Source organism: Simochromis diagramma, unplaced genomic scaffold (assembly GCF_900408965.1).
Source record: "Simochromis diagramma unplaced genomic scaffold, fSimDia1.1 OVJJ01000386.1, whole genome shotgun sequence".
In the NCBI taxonomy this organism is placed as follows: Eukaryota; Metazoa; Chordata; class Actinopteri; order Cichliformes; family Cichlidae; genus Simochromis; species Simochromis diagramma.
Genome location: NW_024387210.1, coordinates 483,006 through 508,746, shown reverse-complemented (window position 1 = coordinate 508,746; position 25,741 = coordinate 483,006). Strand labels below are relative to the sequence as shown.

The 25,741-nt window shown below is 38.7% G+C and overlaps 1 protein-coding gene across 1 annotated transcript; it reads right to left on the bottom strand.

Annotated features, from left to right (window-relative positions):
* Positions 1 to 497: 497 nt before the first annotated feature.
* LOC120746461 (adhesion G-protein coupled receptor G7-like) lies at positions 498 to 21,643 on the bottom strand. The gene is made up of 15 exons (XM_040051872.1): positions 21,167 to 21,643; positions 20,493 to 20,597; positions 20,297 to 20,406; positions 19,984 to 20,124; positions 19,805 to 19,893; positions 19,045 to 19,193; positions 18,473 to 18,586; positions 18,087 to 18,277; positions 17,433 to 17,585; positions 14,881 to 14,993; positions 14,221 to 14,579; positions 13,825 to 13,906; positions 8,244 to 8,402; positions 7,732 to 7,888; positions 498 to 3,529 (listed from the first exon to the last, which is right to left on the bottom strand). Exons 3-15 carry the CDS (start codon positions 20,369 to 20,371, stop codon positions 3,320 to 3,322), a joined length of 1,992 nt encoding a protein of 663 aa, XP_039907806.1. The 5' UTR covers positions 20,372 to 20,406; positions 20,493 to 20,597; positions 21,167 to 21,643; the 3' UTR covers positions 498 to 3,319.
* Positions 21,644 to 25,741: the final 4,098 nt, after the last annotated feature.

Below are 25,741 nucleotides of genomic sequence, written 5' to 3'. Positions count from 1 at the left end.
ATCATATTTGACATGGATGGTGTGACAACCTTTGCAAATATGTGATGTCTTGGTGGCTCACGCAGATATTTGGTGTGTACACAGCTACATTCCTGCCTGGAATATGTTGACATTTCAGTTTGTGGCCAGGGAAGGGTAATATTGGTACAATTGATTACACTTGTAGTGGTGATACTTCTATTCATACTGCCTTCTGTCTGGAAAATGATTCACAGATTTGCGGGACTGTGCATTTACGATAATGTGGTTCCAACAGGTGTCACAAGATTCATCTTGGCATTTACTATTCACCAAAGCGTGCGGTCGCTGGATTGGGACACAGCCTCACTCTTCCACTAATGGTCAGTCTCCATCTGGAACTTAAACAAGCACAAAATCAAAATCAAATCAATTTATTTATATAGCACTTTTCACAGGATAAAAACCACAAAGTGCTTCACAGTAATATAAAACAGAAATACATAAAATACATTAATAATAAAACACACAGCACAAATCTAATTAAAAGCCAATTTAAATAAATGAGTCTTAAGCTGCTTTTTAAAAGAATAAATACAATCAAGGCAACGTAATGATGGAGGGAGAGCATTCCACAACCTGGGGGCCACCGCTCTAAAAGATCTATCACCTCTGGTTTTAAAATATGTTCGAGGGACTACCAACAGCCTTTGATTAGATGATCTCAGGCTGCGAGAGGGAGCGTGAGGTTCTAAAAGATCAGAAATGTAAGCAGGGGCATCACAATTCAAAGCTTTAAAAGTCAGTACCAAGATTTTAAAATGAATTCTGAAATGTACTGGAAGCCAGTGTAATGAACGTAACACTGGTGTAATGTGCTCTCTTTTTCGCGTCTTAGTTAAAAGCCTTGCAGCAGCATTCTGGACTAACTGGACACGGTCAAGATTCCTTTTGCTCAAACAAAGAAAAAGGTTGTTACAATAATCTAAGCGAGATGAAATAAAAGCATGAATAACCATTTCCAACTCAGATTTAGACAGCAAAGTTCGCAGTTTGGAGATGTTTCTTAGCAAACAAGACAGAGAACAAACAACGCCACCCTCAGGTGTGGCGAGCAAAAGCAACACACAAAATCATGACCTGGGTCATAACACTTTCTTTGAAATCAGAGCAAAGCTTCAACACCTTCTCTATTTAAGACATTGTGGTGGGTCTGTGGCGCAGCTGTGGGGAGGCAGAGCTCATCACACTTCCCCTGCATTTAAGTCTGTACTGGGTCCTGACTGAAGTTGTTGGTGTATGTGTGGCTGGCAGCTGGAACGCTGCAGCCAAGAATAAAAGTGTTACAAAAGTGGTCATGTCTGACATGCATCGTCTACAGACATCTACTGGAAACTGTGGATAGAGGAAACCCTTGCCCCTGGTGACTGGGACTCTCACAACTAGTGATGGTATGATAAATGCCTGTGAATTTTTTTTCCCACCAAAAGGTAAATCATACAATGCACGATGTACTGACATCCGCTGATCATTTGATATACAGCAGTACTGCTGTGATATGTAAACGTATAAATGTAGCGATTGCAAAATACCCATATGAGGTTCTGTATATATCGTGTCACACTTAAATGTTTCAGATCATCAAAAAATTTAATATTAAACAAAAATAACACAAGTAAACAAAAATCCAGTTTTTAAATGAAGGCATTTATTATTAAGGGCCCTGTATGAAAAAGTGATTGCCCCCTAAACCTAATAACTGGTTGCACCTAATAACTGGTTTTAGAAGCAATAACTGCAATCAAGCATTTGCAATAACTGGCAATGTGTCTTACAGCACTGTGGAGGAATTATTTAAATAAAGTTTTTAGTAATAACTTTAGAAGATTTAGAAATAATTCAGACCTTTTAAAATAAGAATATATAATGCAAAAAAGAATATTTCTTCCATTTCCATTACAGAACACTGAAAAACCTGTTTATGCCAGTGAACTGTTAAATCATGAAGACCACATTAGAGTATAAGAAAGAAAATAAAAAAGACAGCAAACAAAATAACACAAAAAATTATTTAAAGTGGAAATCAGTTTTTAAAGACAACTATGTTCTCCAATTAAGTGTCATTTTTCTGTCACAAAGTTGTTCAATACAAAAATCATATCAAAAACTTCACATTTCATATTAAACCACAAGCTGTTGGATTAGTAGACAACATAACGAAATAACAATACGCCACTAAAGACAAATCTTTTAAAATTAAAATGACAAATTAAAGGCTCAAAACTTCGAGTAGAAATGCAGATTGGCTCCTTTCAAAGTGTTGATAATACTTTTTAGGCTGCAAATCTGAAATTAGTGAACAGCTAAATGTTTTCAGACACAAGCCAAAGCTTAAAATACAAATAACTGTAATTCATTAAAGAAAAAAGTGCAATTTTAAAATTAAAAGGTGTGACATTTCCAACATTTCAAAAGCTTCCAGTACAATTTAAATGATGATAAACATTATTCTCTGGTAAAATAAAACGTTTATCATTCAGCTCTGCTGTGAACTTTGAAGTCAAAACAAACTAACTGTCACCACCTGGAGGCAGCAATGATCACTGCTTTGTCCAGCTGGGTCACCAGTTTTTAAAAAGACACATTCACCATCATTAATCACTTCAGATCAGTATGAAGAGCTGCTTGGACACCAGCGCAGCACCTTGAATTCATAATGAATACAGAAACAAGAGTTTCTGCTGGACATAAATAACAGCACAAAAACAAACACTAAAAATAACAGTGCATCAGTATTGTACAAAAAGCATGAACAAACCTCAGCACATTTTCAGAGCCTTCAATTTTTGTATTTCTAATTTATAGGTGGAAAGTAAAGAATTGGATAAAATATGAACTTTACCACCTGACAACAAATATTTATTTATGTTGCCTATTTATGTGATGAACAAAACATCGTCTTTTATACAAGATACAGTGAACTTATAGATAGCTGTGAAGGAAAAATGCCAACTTAGGATCATAATTTTGGATAGAAAGTGTGTAGAAGAGCAGTCTTTATAATCTATGTCATCTCTGTCGTCTTTCATGTAGAGAACGAGAGACTGTCAAAGCAGTCAGGAAATCCAACCGCTTCTTCCTCTGATGGCAGAACAGCATGTTGGAAATTCTGGGAAATGCAGTTCAGTCAGTCAAAAATACACTTAAAAAATCAGAAGCTCATCCAGGAGACTTCAGCAATATTCCCAGCTATTAGCTTACACTGAAAAATATGAATTTTCATTGTGATGTATGCATGTAATCCTTGTCAACATGACAAGTTTTTACTGCAAGAGGCTTTTTTGTAAGTCCTCCTCAGGTCCTACAGGGTTTTGCTGGTGGTCATTTCGATGTCACTCAGATCCCTGTAGGTCTCCGATTGGCTCATATTCCAGGTATTCCACTTCTTCCACAGATTGTACTTTGTGTTGTTCAGAGGGATGTTGATTGAGGAAATGTACTGCATGGACCGTGACATGGAGGCTCTGAAGGCCCGTGTTCGAGCTGTGAAGAGGAGGAAAATTTGTAAACCCTAAAAAACAGAAAGGGAAGATGATGGTTACTCTCTTTATTTTTGTAAGTAATGTCATGTTTGATGCTACTTATAAGTAACAAATTATTCTTTATAGTTATTAGTAAAGTACCTGAAATTATTTTGCAAGATTTTTCTTATTACTTTGTAAATTCTTGTGTGTTGTGTTTGAATCCTGCAGCTTATCACACATTTGAATTCCATGTGTGAAAACTGCAAATGTCCAGCATTGCACCCCTGATGATCCACCAGGACAAACTCAGCAGTGTGTGAGGAAGAGCCAGCAGCAGCTGACAGATGGAGAGAATAGACAGACTGTTCCCTGTTTGTGAAGGACTGCTAGGAAAGTTTAAAATAGCTAATTGTCTGTCCTGAATCAGTCTTATTAGGTAATGATAAAATAATTTTATCATTCAAATGTTTTCAGTGTGGGGGAAAGTACTCAGGGTCTTCAAGTTACACACTATGAAAGGCAGCAACAAGTTTAATATTCAGAAACCTAAAGTATGTATCAGCAGCAGAATGGACCTAAAAATAAATGTTTGTTTCAGTTCTATGAAGCTTTGAGTATTTTGGATTAGTAGCACTGCTGTGTTTGTTGTATCATATTGCTGTAATTGTTTATATGCTTTATATATTCTGAGGTAAGTTGATCTATAGTGTTACATCATATTCTATAAGGATGTTATGTGGTTGTATACTTTGTGCCCAGTTTGACCCATTTAGCAGAAGTCAGCCTGTTTAAGGCTCTGATATCTATTCTGTATGACTTAAAGCAGTTATGACATGGTCTGATTTTCTCACCCAATAAAGGAATATTTCATATATCAGTCTACTCTTCATTCTATCAGAAACAGTTATCACAGGTCGTACATTTTCTTTTTACACATATATGTAAGGATTCAGACAGATTTACTAATGCCAATGTCAGGTTTATATTGTTGATTGTCATTTATGCTTAGAAATATTTAACCAGACCTTAGAGGTGTATAATCGATTGTGTAGTGATAGGATGTGTGATTCTTAGTAGTCTGCAAAGACTTTGTGTGCATTCCAGAGTGTTCTGGCATACACACTCACACCCTAGGGTCATGAGAGATCTTGTATCTTCTCTTACTGATATATGGTACAGCAAACACATCTATATCTGTTTTAGTATAAGTGCCTTTTGTTTAGATGAACTGCTGGACTTCCAGACCAGCAGGGTTAGGGAAGTTGTTTATGTGGTCACATTCTGACCCCCCCCCCCCCCACACACACACACACACAGACAGTACTCTTTGTTTACATGTGTACCTATGTAAATGAGCCTATGTATATCCATGTAACCGCAATAAAAGAGCAGCGTTACGAGGGAGCAGACAAGAGCAACTGGGGTCAAGCGAAGGAACGGTGTTTGTCCAGTTGGTCTTTCTTGTATACGAGAAACATAAAGAACTTTGCCTGCTTGTGTCTTGCTTTGCTGTGTAGTAGAATTGTCTTGAACGTTCCAGCGAATAGGTTTATGCTACAAACCTATCAGCCAACATATTAAAAGAACAATATATAATACATCTATATATACACTGTAAAAGATACTTGTCTTTGAGTGAAGATATAAGGTTTTAGGAAATATAAATAACTGCAACTTGAATCTTTACTGAAGCCCAGTATTTGATACAGAGTTCAGGTTCACTGCTGTAATACCTAATAATAATTAATATAATAGTTCATTTAATATTGGCCATATTGTATTTACATTACCAAAGTGAGATGACTTTAGTCTCATGAACAACATTAGCTAATTGTTATTTACTAGCTAATCTTTAAATGACTGTTCAGTACAGAAATGAAGCCCAACAATCATGTTTTACAGTCCTGTGGTCTCAGCCTCAGATACTTATCAAATCAAACAAAGCTCATGTAAAAACAAACAGATGAACAAAAGAAATGTCTCCTTCATTTCTGTCAAACAATGCTGTATGAAACGTTTCCAGCGGTTAGTATCATGGTTGCTAGGCAACCTGAGCAGCGTGACAGAGGCTAGACGGTCCCATTTCACAAGACTGGCACTTCGGGCCTTCTCGGTCTTTGGAGGACCCGGCCCACGAAGACTGCGAAAGGATGCAGATCCTGAATTGGGATACAGCCAAGGACTTGACACTGAGACATGACTGACTGTATATGCAACATGGAACACAGGGAAGACACAGTGACCAAAACTAGGACCTAGAACTACAAATATAACATGAACAGCAAACCACCAAGAAAACCAAAGTCATGAATAACAAATAATCCAGGAATATAACTTAAACAAACACAAAACACTGGGTCACAGACCCAGTACCATGATAGAAATTCCTCCACAAATAGTGACGTACTTGCTGCAGAACAGAAGTTTAAGTCAGGCCATGGTTGTTTGAAGACAGGTTGCCTCCCACCAGGCTATCTTTTTAAAATGGTGATGCAATTGGATACCAGAGCTACTTGCAGTCAGTTGTCAACAGCGACTGAAACTCGGGTGTGGCATCCTCTTTAAATGCTGTGGTTACTGAGATGAACCTTTGTTTTTCTTGGCTTTGTCACTAATATAATACTAATAATACCGGTGTACCACAAGGCTGTGTGATGAGCCCTTTCCTCTACTCCCTCTTCACCCATGACTGCAGACCTGCTGATGGTTCCAACACCATCATTAAGTTTGCAGACGACACCACGGTGATTGGCCTCATCAGTGACAACGATGAGGCCGCCTACAGGGAGGAGGTGGATCGTCTGGCTGAGTGGTGCGACAGAAACAACCTGCTGCTTAACACCGAGAAGACCAAGGAGCTCATCGTGGACTACAGGAGGAATGCTGACCCACATCCACCCATCCACATTAAGGGGACGGCTGTGGAGCGTGTGAGCAGCTTCAAGTTCCTGGGAGTCCACATCTCCGAGGATCTCACCTGGACGACCAACTGCTCCAAGCTGATCAAGAAGGCTCACCAGCGCCTCTTCTTCTTGAGGACTCTGAGGAAGAACCACCTGTCCTCAGACATCCTGGTGAACTTCTATCGTTGCACCATCGAGAGCATCCTGACCAACTGTATAACAGTCTGGTACGGGAACTGCTCTGCCTTGGACCGGAAGGCGTTGCAGAGGGTCGTGAAAACTGCCCAGCGCATCGCCGGAGCACCACTTCCTGCCATAAAAGACATCTACAGGAAGCGGTGTCTGAAAAGGGCTGGGAAAATCATCAAAGACCCCAGTCACCCATCACATGGACTCTTCACCCTCCTGCCCTCTGGGAGGCGCCACAGGAGCCTCCGGACTAAGACCACCAGGTACCGGAACAGCTTCTTCCCCACAGCTGTCAGACTCCTGAACTCTGCCTCCTGACATCTGACCCACGTTAAACTCATGGACTGAACATACACACACCCACAATGGACAACTGTACCCTCAAACACACAATAATAACATGGACTGAACCACCACTCACAACCACTAGCACTTTATATAGCCTCTGTAGAAACTATCTACACCCTCACTTATCTTAACTGCACTACTGTATAGCTCTGTGTAAATAATCATTCTGTACATTCGATAATCTTTAATCCTACAACTGTTTACAACTTGCATAGTTCCCATTTCTGTATAGCTGTATATCTCAGATTCTGTAAAGTTATTTATTTCATATTCTGTATAGTTTTTCATATTTATATCCTGTTCATAGCCTGTACATAGCTTGTACTCACTACAGCCTGTACATACTTATAGTTATAGAATATTCACAACATACTTCATACCGTGTACATTATAACATACCATAATAGACCCATTTCTGTAATATACTCACATATCTATAGTATTGCTAATATATATTGTAATATATCTATATCACTAAAGCACTTCTGGATGGATGCAAACTGCATTTCGTTGCCCTGTACCTGTGCATGTGCAATGACAATAAAGTTGAATTCTAATTCTATTCTATTCTAATATCCTAATATTTGCAAGAGTTACCAGCATTTTCGTACTTTTATTACTACTACTGCTTCAGTTAAAATGTTTCAGTTTTCCTTGTTCCCTTCGATATACCATGAATTAAATATAAAACTTTCAACAATCACCTCCCATTTGTTTTTGTTTTTTTGCATTTTATGTGTTTACCTGAAGTCTGAGAAGCTCATGACACCTTTAATCTCAGTTCTAGAATGAAGTGGAAGGAGTCGTACCTGTGTGGTTGTACAGATGTAGAACAAAATGCTGAAGATCAGGTGTGTTTTTTCTGAACTGAGCAGCACGAAATATCCCAGAGTCCAGGACAGACCGAGTAACACCGCCAGAGATAAACTAATGAGGAACTTCCTGCTTAAAGATGACTTCTTGTTGCTACAGTAAAAACAGAGTTAAAATCCACATGGAAGCTAGTCAGAAAGGATTCTGCATAATCTTTTCATCACATCTGTGAAAATGGAGTGTATGCATTGATACACCTCTCCTGAAGACAAAGATGGAGCATTACTGTTATTGGTTATTAGTGTTATTATTAACAAAAAGAAATAAAGCCATTTTGTTTTGCTCACAGTTAAATTGTGTTCAAAGTTTTTCTTTTTCATTTCTCATTTTTAAATGTTGGTTTTCTTAATATATTTATATCTGAGAATTGCACCTTTTAACAGCCACTTAAATTTGGGTAATTTATTTTTGAAATATTTTTTGAAACAACAGCAGCTTTAGATGTTACCTGGTCAGTCTGGGTTCAACTTTGCATGTAGTCATGGAGGTAATAACCAACAGGACGATGTTGTAAATCAGGATCAGGCCGATTGGAAGAAGGAAAGCCCAAAACATCGGTTTTCCAAAGTTGAACTGTTTGTTCTTATCCAACGCTGCCAGCCAACAACTACAGCGAGAGGAAAAGAACATAAAAAAACACTTTTGTCTACGTGTTGATCAAAATTTTATAAATACTTTATTTACTGAAAATGACATTTTTTTTAGGCAGTGGATGTAATTTCTATGGAGGACCACAAGAGCCACCCTCATCAAAATAAAGAATTCTGTTCTTAATGAACTGTAGAATAAATTCTGCATTTGTAAATTCATTTTTGAACTCCACATTAAAAAACTGATTTTTAAAATGTTTTTTAGAAACTTCATTTCAAAATCCATTTTCGAATTCCAATTTAATACAATTAAGACAATTAATCAATTTCACAAATAACGTCACTGCCATCAGGTCAAATATCTCTCCTTCATCTTAATAATAATAATGATAAATATTTCTCTCTATACTGGCTCAGTTCCCAGATTCTTTAAACAAGCTGTTGTTGAACCAATATTAAAGAAACCCCACCTGGATCCATCTCTTCCTAACAGTTATAGGCCAATATCCAAATTGCCCTTTGTATCAAAGATTTTAGAAAAAATAGTAGTAGAACAACTTGACTATTTCCTGGATAAAAATGCTGGTTTTCGTAAATTACATTCTACTGAAACGGCTTTACTTAGAGTATCTAGTGATATCTTGATGGAGAGTACAGAGTTCTGGTTCTGTTGGATCTCAGCTCCGCTTTTGATACTGTAGATCACACACACACACACACACACACACATATATATATATTTATATGATATGTAGACATATTTTTTTCTAACTTCAGTATGACTGTGGTACATATTACAAAAGAATAAAAACTTTATGTGAATAACTTTACTCTTCTTAAATATAACTCATAAAACAAGTAAAAGTACAAATGTGTAAAAAGTTACAGACTTCCTCAGTAGGTTTACACTCTTTTGGAGTGATTTTAATTGTGTGTTAAAGAAGAAAGAGCCAGTCAGTCATCACTGAGGCAGTTTTTCCTTCATGAAGTCCAGGTGCTGGTTTCCCCGTGTGTGTGTCTGATGCCCCAAAGCTGACTCAGAGCCATAACACCATCCATGACTGCGGTATGGAACAGATGTGGGTGTATCCTCATCTCCCAGAGGAGTCCAAATTGTTATCAAACAGACCTACAGACACAAAAACATTGATACTATAAACAACCAGGCTATCAGCAGTGATTTAACTACTTTAAGACCTCTGTGAAAATAATTTTCACATCATTTACAGTGTATATCACAGAATTCAAGGCCTTTATAAGCACAGAGCATACAGAGAAAAGTACAGGGTGGGCCACCGTAATAAAATGGGAATGGTTGGTGATATTAAAGTCCTGTTTGTGGCACATTACTATATGTGAGGGGGCAAACTCCTCAAGATGGGTGGTGACCATGGTGGCCATTTAGAAGTCGGCCATCTTGGATACAACTTTTGTTTTTTCAATAGGAAGAGGGCCATGTGACACATCAAACTTATTGGTAATGTCACAAGAAAAACAATGGTGTGCTTGGTTTCAACGTAACTTTATTCTTTCATGAGTTATTTACAAGTTTCTGACCACTTATAAAATGCGGTCAATGTGCTGCCCATTGTGTTTGATTGTCAATGCAACCCTCTTCTCCCACTCTTCACACACTGATAGCAACACCGCAGGAGAAATGCCAGCACAGGCATCCAGTATCCGTAGTTTCAGGTGCTGCACATCTCCTATCTTCACACCATAGACAATTGCCTTCAGATGACCCCAAAGATAAAAGTCTAAGGGGTCAGATTGGGAGACCTTGGGGGCCATTCAACTGGCCCACGATGACCAATCCACTTTCCAGGAAACTGTTCATCTAGGAATGCTCGGACCTGGCACCCATAATGTGGTGGTGCATCATCTTGCTGGAAAAACTCAGGGAACGTGCCAGCTTCAGTGCATAAAGAGGGAAACACATCATCATGCAGCAATTTCAAATATCCAGTGGCCTTGAGGTTTCCATTGATGAAGAATGTACCCCATATACCACACCAAACTATCACTTTTGTTGTTCCAACAGTCTTGGAGGGATCCATCCAATGTGGGTTAGTGTCAGACCAATAGCGGAGGTTTTGTTTGTTAACTTCAATTTTCAAAACAATTCAATTCAATAAAACTTTATTGATCCTGAAGGTTGACCCCGAAGGAAATTGGGTTAAGGCTGCCGACCTTACCCTTCTGACCATACATACATGACACAAACATCACATGGGGAAGACAGGTCAGAGAGGTATAACAATGGAAAATGCACAACATGAGGAAAGATCAGGAGAAAAGAAATAACTCCCCCCAGACTGAGCTCCAACAGGGAGATCAGTTTGAGAACAGAAAAAAACACCTCTGCACATAGCACATGAAAAAAAACTCTTAATACACCAAAGAAACACATGAGAAGACACAGGGGTGGGTAAAGGGTGAGAGACAGCCAATGTAGACAGTGCATCCGGGCCTGCAGCATAAGCGCTGGTCTCCTTGATCCACTGTCAGCATCGGAGGGGAATAAGCGTCAAAGGCGTTTGGAGGGGGGAGGGGGGATGAGTGTACATCTGCATGTGTATATATGTCTGTGTGCGTGTGTGTGTGTATGTGTCTAGAGCTGAGACAGTGTCCTTCGCCCTGCCAGGCTAAGTAAACAGTCTTCCAGCCAACCCAGGTAGCCTTGCATAGAATGGGAAGAACAGTCTAAACACAGTCGTTATCAGGGTGTTTTTGTTCAGCTCCAGCCTTGAGACGGCAGCTGGCGCTGAAGGGATATCCACATGTAGTAATGCTGGTTTTTACTTTAGTGCGAACAACTCATGAGAATTTCTTGTCATTCTTGTGCTCAAAGAGCCGATTCTGAGAACTCACGACCGCAGTGAGCTTCTCCAAGATCTTATCCGTGCTGCACTCAATGAGCCCATTTTGAGAAACTCACGCCTCGTTCCATCGTTTCAATCCCAGCGGACAGCCTTGTGGGGGTTTAAACAGCCGGTTCCACTTTCTTGATTCTTCGATAAGTCAGGGCCAAGCCAGCTCCGATCAGCAAGAACCCTGTTATCATGCTTCCTAATAGGTAGATATCTTCAGCACTCAGGCTCACCCGAGCCCAAACTTCTCATTGAGAAAAGGGTGTCAATTGCATTCAAGGACCAGTTGATCAAATCCATAATTCCTCTTTTAGGTTTTAGAGAACAGACTGTGAGAGAGTGTTCCAGGGAAAAGTAATACAAAAAACACGAGCCTAGACAAGGACACAAGAGGCTAAGCAGGGAAGCTAAGGGAGAGGAGGAGGAGAGGAGAAAAGTGCGACAGCCTTCGTCAAGAGCAAGTATTACATAAAAGTTTGCCTCATCACTGAACAAAATCTTGTGCATCAACTGAGGGTCCTGTTCCAATTTTTGTTTTGCCCATTCTGAAAATTCTGTGCACCGATCTGGGTCATCCTCGTTGAGATGCTGCAGTAGCTGTAGTTTGTAAGGGTGCCATTTGTGAGTAGCTAATATCCGACTAATGCCACTCTCCAGTGACATGCGGCAAGTGCTACGCTGTGGGCTCTTGCTGAATGAAGCTAGGACAGCCACTGATGTTTCTTTATTAGTGACAGTTTTCTTGCGTCCACATTTTGGCAAATCCAACACTGAACCAGTTTCACGAAACTTAGCAAGCAGTTTGCTAACTGTAGCATGGGAGATGGGTGGTCTCGTAGGATGTCTTGCATTTAAATCTGCTGCAATGACCCGGTTACTGCTTTCAACAGATATCAACACAATTTTGATCCACTCCTCACATGTTAACCTCTTCGACATGTCAATGGCTTAGAACAAAGAGAAACTTGTAAATAACTCATGAAAGAATAAAGTTACGTTGAAACCAAGCACACCATTGTTTTTCTTGTGACATTACCAATAAGTTTGATGTGTCACATGGCCCTCTTCCTATTGAAAAAACAAAAGTTGTATCCAAGATGGCCGACTTCTAAATGACCACCATGGTGACCACCCATCTTGAGGAGTTTGCCCCTTCACATATACTAATGTGCCACAAACAGGACTTTAATATCACCAACCATTCCCATTTTATTACGGTGTAGCCATATAAATGGCCCACCCTGTACTCAATCAATTTCATCTTGTGTTTTTCATTATGCATATTTTATTAATAATTACATGTCGTGATCTGCATCTTTACCACACATTTGCCACAGAGGTGTAGATACTGTAGTTGCAGTGAATGCTTAAAGTGTGCTGATTAGAATATACTGGACATTAAATGCTAAGATTCAGCGCACTGTGTTAGAGGCTGGGATTTGATGAATTCATCATATATACAACCTTTGATCATCATTTATGTCCAGTTGAGAATGAATCTGTGCACTCACATATTAAATGAACTGAAATCAGTAGTGTGATCTCCAGTTTTGATATAAGGAATGAGAGAACTGACAGCTGTTATTTTAATCAGCCTGTCTTAGTTGTTTTAATTCTAAGTATCATAAAGTAATCTGGTAACATCTGGACTGACGAGTTTACTGTCAGCATTTTAATCGCTAGTTTAAAGGCTGTAGGTCGCAGCTCTAATGCTCTAACACTGTATACATGTAATAGGGCTCAGTGCTAATAGTCTGAGCTGCTTCAAGCTTTATTTGTGAAGACCACAGCAGCGTAAAAAAAACGTAGCTAGCTTGTACAGCTGCGACGTAAAAGATTCATAAGCTAAGATGACCTTAAAATAACAGGGATACGTGCGGTGATGCTAGCATTAGCCATGTTAGCACGTTACCTTCAACAGGTGGTCAGACTGAGTAAAGAGGCACACAGTCAGAGGTTCAGCTCTCCGTTTCGCTGCAGGGTCCCTTCATTCTTCACATATCCGTGTCGAGCCGAGTGTAAATCCCGAGGCTGAACGGCCTTTGTACAAGCACACACGCCTCTTAGCAGGGCAAAGCTATGAGCAAGAAAAATTCAGGCTGGCAGCCTGTGTCTGTCCAACCAATCAGAGAGCTCCTTACATCTCACGGTGTGGCTAATTTGTATTGCAGCAAGATTTTTAAAATGAAGTTGCTAATCCAGTTGCTAATGCAAATGTAAATCCCTGAGCTAATCCGTGAGCGAACAGGAAAGGGAAATGGATTTTGAAATGAGAAGTGGAATTTAAAAAGCATTTTGAAAATAAGTTTTTTAAATTGGAATTCGGAAAAGGTTTTTGAAATGAATTTTTTAAAAAACATTTTAAAAATCAGTTTTCTAATGTGGAATTCAAAAATAAATTTGCAAATGCAGAATTTATTCTACAATTTATTATTCAAGCACAGAATTCTTCATTTTGATGCGCGTGGCTTTTGTGGTCTTCCATAAATTTCACAATATATAAACTATTCTATAATCCAAACTGGGAATTTAGGTCATTGTAGGGTGGAGAATTTCACAGATTACCCACAATTCCTCTTGTCTATATCCCAGCGGATTGTCCACCCTGTAGCTCACCCCCAGTGTGATGACCATGAAACACGCTGGCATTCCTAACAGGACACAACAAATCAAAACAACAGTTTAAGTAAAATGAAATTTAACCTGAGTAGCGTAAGACCGCGGTGATCTGAAAATGATGTGCCGGGGGTTTGCGGATGTATCTGTGTATCACTGCAAAATGTTCAGTTTTTATTTTAATTTTGTTTTAAACTAAAATAAATGATAAGAAGCTCAAGATTTTAGCACAGTGCTGTGTATCTGCATTCCTTAATGTTATGACTTTTTTCCTTCTAATTATACTACTTTAAAGTTCTTCTAAAATATTTCAAATTTGGCATTTTTGTTTTCTTTCTGAATGTCCTACCCCATCCCAGAGTCACACTCAGTGGAGTCCAGTGTGTTGGCAGGCTGCGGCGCATTGACCGGACCAGCAGCACCAGTTGAGTGCTGTATACACTGTTCCACATGAAGGTGGCCATCAGGAGGAAGTGCAGCAGAGCTGCTACAGCCGTACACGAGCCGCGGTCTGGTTCTATGTGTTCATCAGAGTTCAAGATGTTGTTGATCCGATCATCACTCTGCACCTTAGTGTCGTTCTGTCTGCTGGAGTTTTGGACTCCAGAGAGGAAGGTGATGATGAAGGCCAGCAGGCTGAGGTAGATGCACAGCAGAGCCAGCTTTGAATTCAAGTTACTTGGCTGCCCATGAGACTTGCTGAAGAAGCTACAGAGAGAAAAATAACAAAGAAGTTTTAATATCTTTTAAGTTTTGGTATTTCTTAAAGAAAAACACCACAAAAATATATATATAAAAACAGACAGACAGCAATTTTACTACTTTTAGACTTTATAGGTCAAATAAAATAATCAAAGCATTAATGTAAAATGAAAATAACTATTTGTTGCATCCAAGAAAGTTTCAGTTTGTTAAATAACAACTAGAAGTGTTTGGTAAATGTGATGAGAGAATTTTAATGCAGCATAATTAAACATCATTTCTTATCTGTGAAGTAACCCAAACTTACTTTTCTTTAATGTGATAAATGATCGTCACAACCAAACCCAGAACAGAAAGAGAAAGTCCCACAATGGAGATCACATCCAGAGCTTCTGCATACTCGTAGTTCTCTCTGTATGACTGAAAAATAGGATTCAGATTTAAACTCATAAAATATCTGCGATGAGTTAGATTTACATTTTGAGCTATGTCATGACCAAGGTTTAACAAGCTGTTGTTGAGGTTTTTTTGTATGATATATATGACATATATACCTGTATACACTTGACATATACTCACATATATACTATGTAATCATATATACTCATATACACTATATATATATATACAGTTTTGGGGAGTAACGGAATACATGTACCGCCGTTACGTATTTAAAATACAAAATATGAGTAACTGTATTCCGTTACAGTTACCGTTTAAAAAGGTGGTATTCAGAATACAGTTACTTTGTTGAAATAAATGGATTACACTGCGGTACTTTCCTGTTTCATTTTGTCGCGGGTCAGGACTGTTTGGGTTTTGTTTGACAGCTACGTTCTGTTGTTCCAGGCGGCAGTGTTACGGTTGCCATGGTTACCGGGCGATGCTCTCTCTCTCTCTCTCTGCGACTGTGTGTTTCCTGGGTGAGAGAGCGCCTTTTCGTTGTTGTTGTGCTAAGCTAACAGGCAGAATGCTACAAGCATAGCTCTAAAGAATGTAGCATCATGGGCAGTGTAGTCCGTGTTGCAGGGAGAATGGACTGCCATACACGTTATGTGTCTGTGAGCGCGAGGAGGGAGAAAAAGGGGAGTGGAAAGGTACGAGTTGTCACTGAGGAAAAACGGGAGCTGGAAGCATGTAAATATAATAATAACCACTGCAGCCAAGAAGAGTGCCTGACGAGCCCAGTTGTAAGTAAGCTATGAAGACTCGACTGTACACCGTGTTCGTGTTTTCCTCCGAAAACAATAAGTTCCGTTGGAGCAGCCTTTCAATGCCTCTCTCTGTCTCTCGCAAGAAAAGTTGACCCACACAACAAAGTAAAGCTATTTTTCAGCTACGAGCCGACAGGGACCCCGCCGTATTAGTCAGAGGTCCCTTTACTACAGTTCGGAGTCGCGGACCTTCAGTAATAGTAATAAATCACACAGCAATAGTACATTCACGTTGTTGTAAAAAGCATGATAATATATTAAGTAATCCAAAGTATTCAGAATACGTTACTGTCATTGAGTAACGTAACGGAATACGTTACAGAATACATTTTGGGGCATGTATTCTGTATTCTGTAATGGAATACATTTTAAAAGTAACCTTCCCAACACTGTATATATATATATATATATATATATATATATATATATATATATAACAGCTAAGATACTGCGCAGGACCCTCAAGCTCCCAGGCCTCTGGTAGAGGACCCGAGCTTGAAGGATAAACCGCCCGCAGGGGGGCGTGCTGGGTGTTTTTTTTTTTATATATATATACCTATACTGGAGTATTTTATATAATGGAATCACATGTTCGAGATCACAAGACCCACATATTTAGGTCAAAGATTACCTTCAATTATATTAATGAAGTTTGTGCCATTTATTGTACAAACACATGCTGATCAATACTGTTTGAAAATGTACTAGTTAGGATCAATAAGTAACCTTTGATTGTGTTAAGGCCAATGGTGACTAGTCCAAACATAGGGTTAATTAAACTTGGCACTGCTAAAGCATGCACCTGGGACCCTTTTTCTCCGTGCTCATCTTTTTTGCTCCACGTTGTGTCCAGCCCTTTCATTACCTATACGGTAAACAAACCTGGCCCCGGTGGGCATGCACCTGGGATTCAGTTTCTCGCATCAGCCGCCAGAAGATGAGAAAAACCCTTTCTTAGCATAGATACCAGTTTACTTCTGACAAGTGCACCTGACAAAATTGTCAAATTGATTAACTGTTAGCTGCCGTTTTGCAAACTTTTGGAATCACTTTGGCCATAAAACCGATGAAGGGACACATTTCAAAATGATGGATGTAAGACTGGTGCTTGAAAAGTTATGGGGTAGGGTCAGAAAGGTATGTAACATAAGTGTAAGATTAAAAGAAAGGAGCAAGGTGCAAGTATGATTAACAATGGATTGGAGAAAAGTATCAATAATTGAGATAATATTGACATTTGTAGATTTGATCGGAAATTCCTGCTCCTCCTCCTGCTGTTGGGTGGAAATTTACCAAACAACAGGAGGAGCGGTCACTGATCCTTTGTAAGAGGAGGGTCGATATGCCCCAGACTGCTGCTTTTTTCCTTTTTGTCATTTTGTGTGTTGTTGCTGTTTGTGCTTTAAGACCCTACACCCCAGGGTTTGCTTTGCTTGCTTTCCATGTGTTTTTTGCTGTAAATGTACTGTTCTGCTCTTCATATGACACTGTTTAATAAACTCTGTTCCAAGAATTCTAGTCTTTTCCAGAGGATCTTTCTGAGTGTTTTGGTTTTAATTGGATCTGAAGGTTATCATATAGGCTTCAAAATTTGCAACCCAACACTGTAACGTCATCTATTGCCCTGAAAAGTTGTGACCCTCACCCAGAGAGCAGCAAAGTTGGTGGTGTGGTTACAGAAACACCTCATGAGTCCATCTGAAGTGTTTCCTTTAGAGCAGCCACTGGTGCTCCAGTCCTTCTGACTGTAGTTCCAGAAAACACAAGAGAAGTCGTACAGAGACGTCCCACTTATGTTCTGAAACAGAAATACACAGCCTTACTCAGAAATCCGCAACTCTGATTTACATGTAAACATACCATTTGCTTTCAAAAGCAGATGGTATGTTTCACATTTTTAGAGTTTATAGCACATATGCAGTTCTTTGAAAATAACACAGAACCATTTTAACAATAAAAACACAACTGGTCATAAGTTAGGTATGAATATTTTACTTTGTGATGTGTATATTGGTATTGTTCTATTTTTACACCATTATCACAGCTGCTACAGCTACTGCAAGTTTATTAATTTATCTGTCTCATAAAAAACACCATAAACACTGCTCACTATCTGTGTGCCCTAAACCTGCAGATAAAGGTCAAACATGATACATTGTCAGGTGAGATCACAAGTTATTGAAGGAAAAGCTGTCCAGTGGTCACCATTATCTGAAATCTTGAAGATAAAACTGAAAAAACTTAAAATAGGTCAACAAATATTAAAATTGACTTTAATTTGAAATGCTGGATTTCTTACTCTTGGCCTGAACATCATCTCCACATGTTGTGGAACCATGTTGGGTTCCTGCCCTCTGACGCTGGCTGACAGGACCCTGATGGTGGCCCGTCGCCTCATGTAGAGTTTTGAACGGAAGAAACGATCGTTCTGATAGAGAACGAAACCCAGAGAGACGTTTGAGTCTGTCTGACGACTTCTGACACCTTTGCCTGACATAAGAGAAAGAAATCCACTGCAGTTGGTAAACTTTTGTGTGGGTGTAACAAGAACTGACAATGTCTGAAATAGAAGTGCTCCATTTTTATTAATAACAAACTAAAACAGCTCTCTTAAATACCTCTTAGTGACACCTTAAGCATCTTAACAAGTTCTGTTGTAAGACTGTGTAAGTCTAGAAAACTCACCTTGAGGGAATCTTACATAAATGAGGGCATCAGCTATGAAACCGTTTTCCACCACAACCTGTGTTGCATTTGTGTTCAGCTGAATTCTCTCAGCTACAAAACTGCCAGATGTCCCTGTAGCAGCAAAAGAAGTGAGCTGTTTGTGATCACATAATAAAAAATGCAGAACCTTACCACTGGATCTTTAATCTTAAAGCTACAAATATTGAAATTGTTCCACTACATCATGATATTCTGAGAGGAGACCTGTGGGTGCCTGTCCATGCAAGAACCTGGACAACTGTGGGGGGAACACAAACAGTTCTGTTAACTGTCCCCACTTCAACACAGTTTTACAGTTTAAAGATTCCCTAAAACCACAATATTTCTTGACTTGACGCACACCGGTGGATCTAATATCTATCTGAACAGATATGCCTTGAATGTTAAAAGTTTTATTAGCGTATTTTTATTAGTGTCAAATTTAGTCAAATTTGACCCAAACTGTATGTAAGGGATGAAAAGCAGTAAAATGGGGGAAAAAAATTAAAAAATTGGAGGATTACTTTTCTTTAACACCGTTTCTCACTGACCTCTAAGAGAAGTGAACTGGACTCCCTGAGTGTTTGCAGCAGGGATCTGTGCCGACTGGACCACCAGGTTTGGCTGAACCACCTGAGATTGAGATGCATTGAGACTGAGGCTGAGGTTCACTGAGAGCTGGTCCAGAGTCACCGTCAGCCTGGACATAACAAACAAAAGCAACCACAAAACAGGCTGTCTTACACTCACTGGTCTGTTAGATACATTTACAAAATTGCTCATTAATGAAAGTATCTAATTAGCAAATCAAATGGCAGTGACTCAGTACATGCATGCATATAGACATAGTCAAGATGACCATCTTGAATTTCAAACTGATCATTAGAATGGGGACAGGTTGGGACTTTGAATGTAGTTTTTTGGTGTCAAATGCACTGGTCTGAGTATTTTGGAAACTGATGATCTGCTGGGATATTTGCTTAAAACGGGTGTTCTCTTTAAATGTCGAGTTTACAGAAAACAGCCTGAAAAAGGGTTTATGGGTGTGCAACCAAAAAATCTCTAGCAATTGTGCAATGCTATCATGACAATATGGACCAAAATTTGAGGAACATTTCCAGCAAATTTTTGAATCTATGCAGTTCTGAAGTTAAAAGAGCATCAGTCCAACCTGCAACAATCAATGTGTATTTAATGAAGTACCTAGTGAGTATAGTTGCTTTAAACCAGGAAAAGCGGCTAATTTAAGCTAAACACAATTGAAGACGTCATATGAGTTAATAGATTAATATTTTATTCTTAGTACTTCACCCCAGAGTTGTGTTGTTTTCCTCTGTGTCATCTGATACAGTGGTGTTCAGCAGCTGACTGACCGTTGCTACTGCTGCCACTCTGACACTCTGCAACACAAACATGAACCAGGATGCTACAGTCAGTAACTACTGATGCTACAGCAGGGTTTTTTCTTAAGTTTTGTTGACTGTTTGTACCTCTGTGGCGTTTGCAGACAGCAGCAGTGTGTTGGCGATCTCAGCCGCTGCTGTAACATTTTCGGCCGTCAGCTCTTCTGGGTTGGATGTCAGAATCTGAGTGCTGGTTGCCAGCATCTCTAAATCAGCTGGACTGGTCAGCTGAGTGGAAGAAATAAGTTTTTTCTTTTTTTTATGTGGTCCTTAAATGAATGTGTAATCCTGTGCATGTCTTGCTGCCTTTTTACCGGATTACATAAAATACTCAGTTCAAGCTGCAACTGTATAAGACCATCAAGTAATAAGTCTTCAGAAGAATAAAAACAGTTCTTACATTTTGTTGTATATCACTGAGTGTCAGGTTACACTGGAAGATATGTAGAGTGTTGAAACCTGGTGATTCGCTCATGAACAAGCATCTGGTTGAAGCCTGAGGTTTTCCAGCTGAGTGGGGATGTTGATAGAAAGACAAACATCACTACATTGGGGTGTACCTGACAAAGTGATGTTGGACTGAAGGGATGACTTACCGCCACTTGTTCCCACTTCACATATTTCATCAGAATATGCGAACCAACCAATGGGTGTACGGGGGAACCTGAATCCTTCAAATCGTTGGGCTGCGCAGAAATTTACTAAGAAGACAAAGGTATTAAAATATAGGCAGAAAAAACATATAATTAGTTATTTATATAAAAATACAAAAGTGGAAAAAAATGGATGATCCATGTTTAGAGAAAGAATTTGAGTTTCAGTGATTATTTACAATCTGAATGCTGTTGACTGTTGACCAATCACATTTGAGCGGACTTTAATGGCATGTTCTTTTAAAATTGCATTTGCATAACCATCTCTTATTGTTTTGTTTTGTTTTATAACTGAGACAGGATTTTTGTAGTTTAAAAGCTGGATCACACAATAAAGTAAAGACCCGAAGATCCTAAGTTTGGACATGTAATGACTGCTCAAAGTGTTGGTTAGTTATTTATTTCAGTTAACGATCTGGTTATGGTTTCCCACATCTTTATATCACAGAAAAAATGTAATTTATGTAAACTTTAATGTAACAACAAATATAAAAGTAAATTACTGACACAAAGCATCAGCTTGCGGCTAATAGCATCACATAGTTGCTGTTTTCTGCAAATCTAAAAAGTGAACAAAAAATTCAATCTTCTTTGTTTGTTTGTTTGTTTGTTCTTACCTTCTGAGCATGTCTCTCCAGTCCATTCATCAGGACAGAGGCAGACACCGTTTACGTTTTCCCCTCCATTATCACATTTCAGGGCAGTGGTGGTAGGCGGGGTAACTGAAGTTGGAGATGTAGTACTAGTAGAAGTAGAAGGTGTAGTGTAAGTTTTAGATGTAGTAATAGGAATTGTTGGGGAAGTAGTAAAGTTTTGTGTAATAGTAGTAACATTTGGTGCAGTAGTAATGTTTTGTGTAGTTGCAGTAATTTTTTGTGTAGTAGTAGCAGTAGTGCTTGGAGTACTAGTAATGTTTTGTGTAGTACTAGTAATGTTTTGTGTAGCAGTAGTGATGCTTGGTGCAGTGGTAATGTTTTGTGTGGCAGTAGTAATGTTTTGTGTAGCAGTAGTAATGCTTGATGCAGTAGTAATGTTTTGTGTAGTAGTAAGGCTTGGTGCAGTAGTAATGTTTTGTGTAGCAGTAGTAATGCTTGATGCAGTAGTAATGTTTTGTGTAGTAGTAAGGCTTGGTGCAGTAGTAATGTTTTGTGTAGTAACTTGTAATGTTGTTGTGTAGCAGTAGTGAGGCTTGGTGCAGTAGTAATGTTTTGTGTAGTACTAGTAATGTTTTGTGTAGCAGTAGTGATGATTGGTGCAGTAGTAATGTTTTGTGTAGCAGTAGTGATGCTCGGTGCAATAGTAATGTTTTGTGTAGTATTTGTAATGCTTGGTACAGTAGCAATGTTTTGTGTAATAGTAGCAGTAGTGCTTGGAGTAGTAGCAATGTGTTGTGTAGTAGTAGCAGTAGCACTTGGTGCAGTAGTAATGTTTTGTGTAGTACTAGTAATGTTTTGTGTAGCAGTAGTGATGCTTGGTGCAGTAGTAATGTTTTGTGTAGCAGTAGTAATGCTCGATGCAGTAATAATGTTTTGTGTAGTAGTAAGGCTTGGTGCAGTAGTAATGTTTTGTGTAGTACTAGTAATGTTTTGTGTAGCAGTAGTGATGCTTGGTGCAGTAGTAATGTTTTGTGTGGCAGTAGTAATGTTTTGTGTAGCAGTAGTGATGCTCGGTGCAGTAGTAATGTTTTGTGTAGTAGTAAGGTTTGGTGCAGTAGTAATGTTTTGTGTGGCAGTAGTAATGTTTTGTGTAGCAGTAGTGATGCTTGGTGCAGTAGTAATGTTTTGTGTAGTACTAGTAATGTTTTGTGTAGCAGTAGTGATGCTTGGTGCAGTAGTAATGTTTTGTGTAGTACTAGTAATGTTTTGTGTAGCAGTAGTGATGCTTGGTGCAGTAGTAATGTTTTGTGTAGCAGTAGTGATGCTTGGTGCAGTAGTAATGTTTTGTGTAGTACTAGTAATGTTTTGTGTAGCAGTAGTGATGCTTGGTGCAGTAGTAATGTTTTGTGTAGTAGTAAGGTTTGGTGCAGTAGTAATGTTTTGTGTAGTACTAGTAATGTTTTGTGTAGCAGTAGTGATGCTTGGTGCAGTAGTAATGTTTTGTGTGGCAGTAGTAATGTTTTGTGTAGCAGTAGTAATGCTCGATGCAGTAGTAATGTTTTGTGTAGTACTAGTAATGTTTTGTGTAGCAGTAGTGATGCTTGGTGCAGTAGTAATGTTTTGTGTAGTAGTAAGGTTTGGTGCAGTAGTAATGTTTTGTGTAGTGCTAGTAATGTTTTGTGTAGCAGTAGTGATGCTTGGTGCAGTAGTAATGTTTTGTGTGGCAGTAGTAATGTTTTGTGTGGCAGTAGTAATGTTTTGTGTAGCAGTAGTAATGCTCGATGCAGTAGTAATGTTTTGTGTAGTACTAGTAATGTTTTGTGTAGCAGTAGTGATGCTTGGTGCAGTAGTAATGTTTTGTGTGGCAGTAGTGATGCTTGGTGCAGTAGTAATGTTTTGTGTGGCAGTAGTAATGCTTGATGCAGTAGTAATGTTTTGTGTGGCAGTAGTAATGCTTGATGCAGTAGTAATGTTTTGTGTAGCAGTAGTAATGCTTGGTGCAGTAGTAATGTTTTGTGTAGCAGTAGTAATGCTTGGTGCAGTAGTAATGTTTTGTGTGGCAGTAGTAATGCTTGATGCAGTAGTAATGTTTTGTGTAGCAGTAGTAATGCTTGGTGCAGTAGTAATGTTTTGTGTGGCAGTAGTGATGCTTGATGCAGTAGTAATGTTTTGTGTGGCAGTAGTAATGCTTGATGCAGTAGTAATGTTTTGTGTGGCAGTAGTAATGCTTGATGCAGTAATAATGTTTTGTGTAGTAGTAAGGCTTGGTGCAGTAATGCTTTGTGAAGCGGTGAAGCTTGGTGTAGTAGTAATATTTTGTGAGGTAGTAGAATGATCAGGAAGAGCAGTGGGCAGGAGTGCAGTAGTTGCAGTATCAGGGATGTCTGTTATTGCAGTCAACTCTGCTCCAGCTGTGGAGGAGGCTAAAGGAACAGATGTGGGAAACGCATCAGCATTACAATGATCAGTTTGACATTAGCAATGTTAACATGCTTTGTAATTAGTGATTGTCAGCAGAAGTGATATGTAAAAAACAAATACTATAAAAGTACTACAAATTAAATGTAGAGTATTTTCTGTGCTTACCATGACTTTAGTGTGTTGTTATTAAACACAATGCACAGCTTAGGCTGATACAGATAGTTTTACAGGTACTGCACATTAAAATGATGATCTGATGGTAGCAGTACAGGTAGAATCAGGACTACTCAGGTCATTCAATTTCAACCTGAGGGGACATGAACATCTGAACCCTGATATCCAGTAATGTTTTTTTCAGTCTGAAATAAAAGTCTGAATGACAAAAATGCACTCAGTACTAAAATCTATTAATATGGAGCTCCTGAAAGGTAATAGCGAACGATTTATTGTGTAACACTTCTGTTTTCTATAACTTGTTTAAGAAAAACACCAATGTGTCAATTAAGTACAAGTCTACAATCTAGTGTTGCAACTAATTAATAACTCTTTACTTGATAATGATGCCTAGGCTTGATCCACAGAGAAAATCTGGGCTGTTTTATGATGAACTGTTATGTTTTATAGCTGGGCACTGCTCATTATGATTATGGGACACACATAACAGTCATAGTTTTGCAAACAATTAATCTCGAGCAGTGACATAAAAAATAGAAAAAAAAAGTGTTTAACAGACACTGCATAGATCACTGTGAGCATCAACATCTATATGATGTAGAAAAATAATTAATACAAATTCTGCACTCGTGTGTGTATATACAGGTATATATATCACAGAGTTTGCTAGTTATAAAGATAATGACAAAGAAAAGTCTTGATACATGCTCAATCATCCAGGCAAGGAAATCCCAAAAACTTGAGTCTGTTCATTTGGATGTAGCATCTTTAGTGGAAGAAACAGCACTCATCAAAGTGATTTCTTTAGTCTCACAATTTTTATATTAACAATCAAGGAACTGACCTCCCAGCCCATTTTTCATTCAGTGGGCTGGTATCAGTCATTGTGCAAATGTACTGTTTATAAGGTTGGGGAATCCACCAGTCACCTGAGACTAAATAAGTCACTTGGATGACTTAGGAGGAAATGTTTCGCCCACTGAAAACGCTACGTCCAGATGAACAGAATCAACTTTTGGGGAATGACAAATTAACCAAAACAATAAAATGACATGTTTTTCCATTCTGTTGCTGAGATGTTTTTAATTGTTGGGTTAAGTCTGAGAAAAGCAAAAAAAAAAATAGACAAATTATATAAATAATTTTATATATTGCATGCATAACTTATCTGTTCATACTGTAAACATTAGTTTAACCTTATTTATCTAAAATTAAGAAAAATCAAGTTTGACTTAGATGAGATTTCAGTGATGACTAAAATAATAGTTATTGTTGTCAAGGAAAAAATACAGTAGAAATTGTGTTTTATGGTATCATATGATGTGACTTAGGTCACACTGTGTCTCACTAACAACTCCAGAAATGCCAGCAACAATCAGATAAACTCAGTTGTTCTTACCCAGAGTGAAAACGAGCCAAACCCAGCCATCCATGATGATGAGCTGTTGCAAATCAGATTTCCTGTTTGTCCGGTTTGGTAAAAGTTTACATATTTAAAGACGCCACTCTGTGAGTCTGCATGAAACCATTCAGCTGCATTATTCTGCTTCACAATGAGCCACCAGATCATATAACACATGATTGTTTTACTGCACGTTTTTTTCAGGAAAAAGTTCCTGTATCGACTGTCTTTGCTCATAAGTTACCTATAAAGGACTTTGAACTGCAGTCCACCTTCGTAAAAGGTGCTAAATTAATAAATATGGTGTGATTTACCGTAGGGAAGGTGCACAGTGTGAAACCTGAAGTGTCACTGGTAAATCTCAGTATCTGCAAACTTTTAATGTCGTTTTTGTTTTTATTGTAAAACGATCAAGGACCTACAGTCAGCAGCAGTGAAGGTAAAGGTAACACGTGTTCATCAAAAACAGGTCAAAATAATAGAAACACCATAATACTGTATAGCAGTGATGTCCAACTCATTTTACATCATGGACCATGCACCACCCACTTTGCCTTTAAGTGGTCCTGACCAGTGAAACCCTTCTTTTTGTCACTGTA

Bases quoted from the DNA above. Each gene is read 5' to 3' on its own strand.
- LOC120746461 (XM_040051872.1), bottom strand. From the start codon at position 20,371: ATGAGCGAATCACCAGGTTTCAACACTCTACATATCTTCCAGTGTAAC. The intron at 18,587-19,044 runs GTCAGTGAGAAA...TTGCTGCTACAG, and splicing joins CCAGTTCACTTCTCTTAGAG to GGACATCTGGCAGTTTTGTA. The intron at 13,907-14,220 runs GTAGGACATTCA...GTGTCCTGTTAG, and splicing joins GAGTGTGACTCTGGGATGGG to GAATGCCAGCGTGTTTCATG.